The 8068-nt window shown below is 46.4% G+C and overlaps 1 protein-coding gene across 1 annotated transcript; it reads left to right on the top strand.

Annotated features, from left to right (window-relative positions):
- Nucleotides 1-888: 888 nt before the first annotated feature.
- Nucleotides 889-7834, top strand: stc2a (stanniocalcin 2a). Its single transcript, XM_035650657.2, has 4 exons — nucleotides 889-1620; nucleotides 3547-3689; nucleotides 4318-4529; nucleotides 4772-7834. The coding sequence occupies exons 1-4, from the start codon at nucleotides 1482-1484 to the stop codon at nucleotides 5133-5135; spliced, it is 858 nt and encodes a 285-aa protein (XP_035506550.1). The 5' UTR covers nucleotides 889-1481; the 3' UTR covers nucleotides 5136-7834.
- Nucleotides 7835-8068: the final 234 nt, after the last annotated feature.

Below are 8068 nucleotides of genomic sequence, written 5' to 3' on the forward strand. Positions count from 1 at the left end.
TATAAGGCTGCTCTGGTTGTAATTAAGAAAAATGAAGAAACAATTAGTATCAGTGGGCCCCCTAGTGGTTTGGAAAACAAATGCCCACCCTGCACCTTGTTAATCACTTCCTGTCATCGATACCATCCCTGCGGTGTGATGACTGACTGACATTGCAATGTGCAATGTCAGTCACCACCGGCTCCTATAGCGGCCTTTTATCTGAATGCAGTAACACCATTAGGTCACTGGAAAATCTCTAAAGACAGAGACTTTAATGTTCCTCCTGCAAGCGCAGTCTGCTCGCAATCATTCCACATGGCATCTTCAAGTGTTGCTCTTGAAAATGATTCCTCCAACGTCTCCAACTGTGCGGCCCTGCCAACGTTGGCCCTCTATTCTTAGATCACTCCCTGTAGTAGTGGTTAGCAGACCTCATTGTCACAGACTGAACTGGGCATTGTGTAACCGACCTCTTCAGTCCCCATAAAAAAGGTTCAATTCATTCTGATTCTATTCATAGGACATTTCGAATGTAACACAGTTATTTGGGCATAACCTCAAAATCAATATAAAATCAATAGACGATTATACAAAGTTGCGTTATCCTGTATATTTTGTGTATCATTATTGTCAGAACACAAATGGTGCTGTCCATTTTCATCGACTGTTTTCTAGCTGTAACTTTTCACCCACTTTCTGTGAGAGGAACGACTGCAGACATCTTGGAAGCTGTAGTTAATTTAATTGCTACCTTGCATTAATGACTTAGTAGGTTGTAGACCCACAAGCTGAGCCTGCAGAGCACTTGGACATCATATGCCTCAATTTTCTCCAGTCTGTTGGCAGGCCTGGTCCTTTTCGTTCCTCCCACACGCTCTTATATATGTTTTCCTTGCAGCCTAAATAAGTTCTGCCGGTTTAGAGCAAAACAGACACTTTCTCTTGATCTGTCATCATTGCAAGTGCAGCAACAGGCAGGACTTGTGAGTTCCCCTTGCGACATATATGCACAGTTTAAAGATCATCACAACGCCTGTTTGGGTTATTGGATGTCATATATGATTGGATTTAGCAGATATGATTTGTGAAACACTGCTTGGTCCTCCGAGAGCTGTCACAGTCCACTCATCCGTGAGTATTGCTTTCTAGCGCCAGTTTTATGGCAAAAGGCTTTCGCAGGACACTCCCCCTAAAACCTTGGACGTGGATGTCTGCGTCTCTGATTGGTTGTGGAGCCCCGACCGACGACACCTGCTTAACTCCTTCATCCAAATTGACACCCGGGGCTCCGAGAAATATAGGCAGCATCCCTCCCAGCTCGCGCACTCAGTCCCACGGCTGCCCCATCACACACCAAGCCGCAGCTACTAGCGCTGAGCTCGGATCCAAGGTGAACCCTCTCTCTCTCTCTCTCTCTCTCTCTCTCTCTCACACACACACACACACACACACGCTGCCGGATCGCTGCTGGGACTCGAAGCGCACAGTCGGGAGACGAGATGTTGGTCAAAGTGGCCGTGGCTCTGCTGGTTTTGTCGGTGCTGGAGCAAGTAGTGGGGTCGGATAATTCTGATATTCACGACAGCCCCCCGGAGAAGCCTGCGAGCCAGAAAGGACGCCTCTCCCTGCAGAACACAGGTAAGACATGAGAATGTGGTGCTTGTTGGTTGGGCGCAACATGCTCGCTCGTCGACGTGAGGTTCGTCCGGACACGTGTTCCCGTGGCTGCGAATTGAACCAGGAGACACGTCCGGGTGAACAAGCCCCCGGGGTCTTAAGTCAAACCCCGGCGCTCGGCCGCACGATCGACCCTCTTCGATTCCCCCGGAAGGCGATATCCTGTAAATACTCTCAGGCGGAAATCCAATATGTTAGTAAAGTATTAATAGAACGGCACAAGGTAATAGGTAATGTATACGGCGGCGCATCTAGGTGTGCGTGCGCGCTGGCGAACGCGTGCGTGTGTGCGCTCGCGTTGTAGGTGACAGTTTCACTGGTTTTGTCTCGGGGGAATAACAAATCTGGCTTTTTTCCCCCTTCTTTTTGTGTGCATGAGTTGTGTTGTGTCGACTGTCTGTGCAAATGAATGCTGGGTGATGTGGCCAAGCAGGTTAGTGGAGCAGAGTGTGGTGGTTCTGTCCGCGCAGGAGGCACAAGGCTGGAGTTCGTTTATTGAACCAATTCAATGGGGACATCTTACTTTAGTGTCTTTTTTCCTTCTTTTTTTTAAAGATCAGATAAAAGCAAGTGTGGTTTTGAATGAGCATAAAGCTTTAACTCCACACTGGGCTGCAGCATTATCCCTGAAACCGTTTAACGTTATGTTTCTTCTTCCTCCCATATACCCAACACGACTTTGCGCGCCGTCAGGGGAACTTGTGTCAGAATATCGGACCATAACAATTGTTATCTTGCCTCCACAAAGAACCCCGCCGGGTTCCACAGCAGAGAGCCGGGTAACGCCACTGTGTAACTCAACGCACGCTGCGGCCGAGCTCGGACGATCCAAGCACATTCCCGTGATGCCAAAACAAGCACTGCTGACAGCGGCTCACTTTTCTTGCGCACTAAAGTTCAACTCAGTGCCTACAACCCCCCCCCACATAAAAACAAAAAACAGAGCCTCTTTTGTTGACAAGTGTGATTTCTAAGAAGTCCCATTTTATCCTTTACTCGCTGCGTCGCTTCTTTTACGCGACCGGTGCGCACGTTCTCACGACCATCACTTATCGGCTCAAGGATAAATCACGCGTGTAATTGCGTGTTGCCGAGGTCAACAGTCGGGTCGTTCACAGCCAACGTGAAACCGTAAAGCGCCTGTTAACCTGCGAGTTGTCATATTAACTGAGGACTAAAAGACACACGGCCACTTCACATGGAGTGTGAGTGGACGTTTATGTGACAGCTTTCCTGCCGGTGGTCAGATGTCGAATGTCATAACACGTGCTCTCTTAGTGGTTAAATGACCTTCATACACATTTTGATCGTTTCTTTCCTCAGTCAAATGTTTCTTATGAAGGAGAAAGGGCCACTGAGAGTGAGCCAACAGTGTGTAGGAGCCGATATTACATATATACCAAGTTTTATGCTTGCATTTCTGTTGTTGTACCCCCTCTTGTAGCTCATTGTGCACCCTCAATATTGTGATTTCAGCGTGCAACGCTGCATTTGTGTTTCCTCAGCAAGCAGTCAGGCCTGTATATCTGCAATGCACCACATCATCTCGGTGCTATAGGCAGCGCAGACGGATGGTGGTGCAGAGTGACACAGTAATATCTCTGTCACCAGGTGTTCCTCTGCAGGAGCCCCTCAGCTCGGGAAATTAGACTTCCTGCCTGCATCACTCACTTTTCTCTCTCTGAGGCAAATAGTATCTGAGACCGACCCAAGGGCGCGAACATGCGGACGGCCGCCTTGTGTCTGTGAAAGTAGTTACAACCCGCATCAGCTTTTGTGCCGAGTTGTGCCGTCACACCGCGTGGTCTCCCTCGCCAACTCTGCTGCGTCTGTGTCTGCTGTGAACGGATGATACGGTCCCTCCCCTAACCTGTTCTCTCTTTCCAGCTGAGATCCAGCACTGCCTGGTGAGTGCAGGGGATGTCGGCTGTGGTGTGTTTGAGTGCTTTGAGAATAACTCCTGCGAGATACGAGGGCTACAGGAAATCTGCATGACGTTCCTGCACAATGCTGGCAAATTTGACTCTCAGGTACTAAACTATTCTGTCTGTCTGTTTGCAAAAAACTGTATAACCGGAGGCAACATTCCTTTTCCTTTTCACTGATTCAATGCTCCACACTCATCACCCATGAACAGATTTGAACAGAGAAGCCCTTTTTTTCCTACACACCTGTACCTCAGAACATTTCAAGTTTTCTAGGAGTACAATCAAACGCAGTCTCATCTCCTAATCTGTTTCCCTCGCAAAGAAAGTTCACTTCCCTCTCAGTGGACTGATGCGTGTACAGTTAGGACCACTATGAGCCAGTTGGCTATAAGCCCAGTTAGCTCCCTTTTCATACATTGCGAAGGCTGAAGCCCTGCCAAGCTGACTGGGGTCTAAATGTGTCTATAGGGTCACTGGAGGATAGGAAATGAAATATTTTGGCAGATTTCAGCAGGGAAAGGTGATATTTATTTCATCTCTGCATTCAAAGTCTATTATATTGTTGCAGATTGAAAGTTCCCGCTAACATGGTCACACGTACACAGAAACACCTGATGTTATATGAGTATTCCAATCGTCCAATGTGTGAGACCTTGCGATTCAACAGCATAGACAGGGGTCTTTGTCTTGAGAGTTTAATCAACAGGTGTGTGTCTCTGTGTGTGCGTAGGGGAAGTCCTTCATCAAGGATGCGCTGAAATGTATGGCACACGGGCTGCGGCACAAGTTCAGCTGCATTAGCAGGAAGTGTGTGTCCATTAAGGAGATGGTGTTCCAGCTCCAGAGGGAGTGCTACATCAAGCACAACCTGTGCTCCGCTGCGAAGGAAAACGTGGCCGTCATGGTGGAGATGATCCATTTCCAAGATCTCTTCCCTAAAGGGTGAGTGGCTGGCTCAACTTTGGGCTACATGTTTGACCATATTTTCTCTAAAGCTCATCTGTTCTCTTTCATCTGATTGTTTACCTTTCTCCTGGACTCTTCTGCCAGTTTGTTTTTGTCCCTCCATGTATAGTAAAAGTACAACCCTATTTACTCCTTCCCCTTTGCCAGACCTTGAAGTTTTGTGCTTCCAAACACTAAATCACAGGATTCATGTGCGTAATCTGACTCTCTCTGCCCAGTCCATATGTGGAGCTGGTGAATATTCTCCTGAGCTGCGGGGAGGAGGTGAAAGAGGCACTGACACGGAGCGTCCGGCTACAGTGCGAGCAGAATTGGGGGGCCCTGTGCGATAGCCTGAGTCTCTGCTCCTCCCTAGCCCCATCTCCCGCTGGCTCCGCCGTTGAACAGCACCGTCGCCCGTTGCCCTCCCAACCTGAGCCGGAGCACCCTCGCCCCCCGCGGCAAGGCGACAAAGACAAAGCCGCTAAGGTGGGGTACAACGCCCACCCGCGCAACCGCAGTCAGGGACCACGGCGTCAGAGTCCAGAAGCCGGAGTGGTGGCTGACCAGGAAGACCCCGAGGCCACCGACATCCGGAGGTGAAAGTGCAGGGGACTGTCCTGACTTTGACCCCCCACTCCATTTAAAAAACACACTTGCAGACTTGTGCATACCCCTACTCTCACTCACTCTCTCTCTCTCTCTCTCACTCTCTCTCTCTCTCTCTCTCTCACTCTCTCTCTCTCTCTCTCTCTCTCTCTCGGTCTCTCTCTCTCTTTCGCTCTCTCACACACATACATACACACATGCACACACACAAATTCCCAGACAGACTGAGCAGAAGGAAACACGCCCCGATCTTTCCTGTCCTTATTCCACCCTCTCCAATCATTCCAGCAGTCCCACGTGTTAAACTTGCAGGGTAATTGTGGTGTAGCTTGTAATATTATGCCAGACTGTAGGCCACAATTTTTTTTTAAATTGAGTAATAATTGTTATCATCATGATTATTTCAGCTGTTAGGACTATTTGGGCTCTAATATAGCATTTCTTGAATCATACTTACGGTAAGATTTGATTATATTTGTATTATTTATTTTATTCTTTATGCAATGTTGGAATATCAAAATGTACATAGAAATATACATATCTATATTTATATAAACATGTATAAATATAGTTACAATATGCAATACTGATATACTATAGATGACATAGTATATGATGTGCTGTCTGTTGTTCTCTTCACAGTATTGCACCCATCACTCATTGGTCTGTAGATATGTAATATACACCATTTGTTGTTTCAAAGTGGGAATGTGTATTATAATTATAGATACTTGATGATTAAATACAAATTGTACAGGTTTCAAGTCCAGTTCTGGCACATATGAATTGTAGTGCATGATGGCCACCAAGCCAACACACTTGTGCATTCATAAAGTGAAAATCCACTCTAAAGAGGATGCAAATGTAATACTATGAATATGGACGGTGATTTCACCCTTTGTACGTATTGATCATGAAGCTAGAAACAATGAGAGCCAAGACGGATTTCTGTGAGGCTATCAAGCGCGGCTGTCTGGGCCACCAATGAATGGGAGAGTGACATAGCAGACACGGTTTCATTGACTCTTTCTGTTTCATATAGTGCTTCTCTGATATGTGTCTCATTTGGATGTGATAAGTGTCCCGGTCGTCGTTGATGGAGCCGTAGAATCGGTGTCTCCGTGACATTGCAGATCAATGGCGTGTTTAGCTTCAGGACGCGTTATTGCTCTTGGTCACAAATAATAACTGAAAAGTCAAACGTTACATATTCTCTCTGATTTTCTGTCGGTGAACTGCAGCAAAGAGAGGAGATATCCAATCACGTTTTGATGCTAAGCTCTTTTAAAATGTAAAGAAAATCACACACATCAAGGTGCCTAAACTTGTTATTGTCCACAGTGACCGCTTCTCTGTGATTTAAGCGAATGGGTGATACTATGTCGCGGGGAGATTCAATGTTGAGCTATTTTACAATTATGTTGAGCCACAAAAGTCTTAGCTATTGCACTTTGGATGATTGTAAGTTTGTGTTGGACTGCTGCGGGCTGAGAAATGAGACCAGGTTGACAGAGCAGTCACATTTGACGCAGCCTGTTTTTTTTCTTATCAACGACAGCACCAAGCCCCATATCCCCACATGCCCCTTAGGACCAGACTGAGCCCCTTCTTTAAAAGGGCCGTGCTACTTTGTCCCAGTGGCCAGGAAAAGAGGCTTGACAGAAATCCTCCAGATCTCTGGCCCCTCTAAATTAGCCCTTATTCCTCTCTGGTCCATTACCTAGGTCAGGAGAGACATGAAGGCCTGTTATTCTACCCGTTAGAGCCGCAGGCAACGCAGCGAGGACCCAGGAACTGGGTTAAGTCCACACGCGGAGGCTCTGGTGCTGTTATTCTAAATGTTATATTTACCGAGGCCACCAGAGAATTCCTCTGGGCTCCAGCCAAGAGCCAGCAACACAGCGAGGCAGAGGGGAGCGCAGCTAGAAGGACAGAGAAATACTCAACTTTTTTTTTATTTTTCGTAATGAGTGACACTGATACAGTGATACTTCTCTTAGAACTCTTCTTCTCTTCCTCCTTCAGCTCACAGACACAAGCCTTTTTGGCCATTTCAAGCCAGTGCCGTTCTTTAGCTGTGGAAGAGCTATTTGTGAGCACATCGCACCACACGCTGAGGAGCGCTTAGTGCAAGATGAAAGTAAAACATGCTCAGATTTTGTGGCTCAGTTTCTGGATTTTCCCTTAGGTTTTCCCTTATATACAGTAAGTTAATGTTTTTACTTCCAATCCTTTAGAGAACATAAGCTCCAAGGATTTGAATCATCAGTGAGACCTTCAGGCTTTTTTTTTTTTTTTTTCTGTTGTGGAAGTTGGGATTCCTGTGGCATCCCAGCACAAGACATAAGCTAATCCTATTAAGAATGTACTGTATGTGTGTAAAGTGACAATCTGTTCAGCTGTCTGTCATTATGTTCGACATGGCCTTTTGTAACAATGTAGTGGCTTGAATGGCTTTTCTTCGTGTGTTCAGAGGAAAATAAAACTAACCACGTTTCCTGTATTGCTAGTGCTTAATCGTCACGTTGCGTGTTTTCCTCTGTTGAGCACAAGGACTGCTTTCACTGTTGAAAATACAAAACATGGTCCAGACGTTTGTCACTCACCTGTAACACGTCGGGCATACGATCCTATTAATACCTTTGGACTCATGACATCAGCTGTATCTTGTTATTAAAATATTTTTGTCTGTATTTTGTACATCTCCTGTGTTTCAGTATAATTGTCATTTGTAGAGACGCTGTCTCAGGTATACACACAAGTTAAAAGACACCCCGTTCTAGTTTGACTTGCCGCCTCCTTTCTGACAGTGAAATACAGGCTTTGTTTAAAGTTTCAAGGACTGGAAATATCCTCCCCACTGAAAGGCCTAAACCTTTACGTCAGCGGCTCTGGATTGAAGGCCTTGAATGCTCGGGGTGAGTTCA

This window comes from Scophthalmus maximus, chromosome 9 (genome assembly GCF_022379125.1).
Source record: "Scophthalmus maximus strain ysfricsl-2021 chromosome 9, ASM2237912v1, whole genome shotgun sequence".
NCBI classification, from domain to species: Eukaryota; Metazoa; Chordata; class Actinopteri; order Pleuronectiformes; family Scophthalmidae; genus Scophthalmus; species Scophthalmus maximus.

Excerpts from the sequence above, each read along its gene's own strand:
- stc2a (XM_035650657.2), top strand. The coding sequence starts at position 1,482 with ATGTTGGTCAAAGTGGCCGTGGCTCTGCTGGTTTTGTCGGTGCTGGAG. Across the intron at positions 1,621-3,546 it reads CCTCTCCCTGCAGAACACAG|CTGAGATCCAGCACTGCCTG; the intron begins GTAAGACATGAG and ends CTCTCTTTCCAG. Across the intron at positions 4,530-4,771 it reads CAAGATCTCTTCCCTAAAGG|TCCATATGTGGAGCTGGTGA; the intron begins GTGAGTGGCTGG and ends CTCTCTGCCCAG.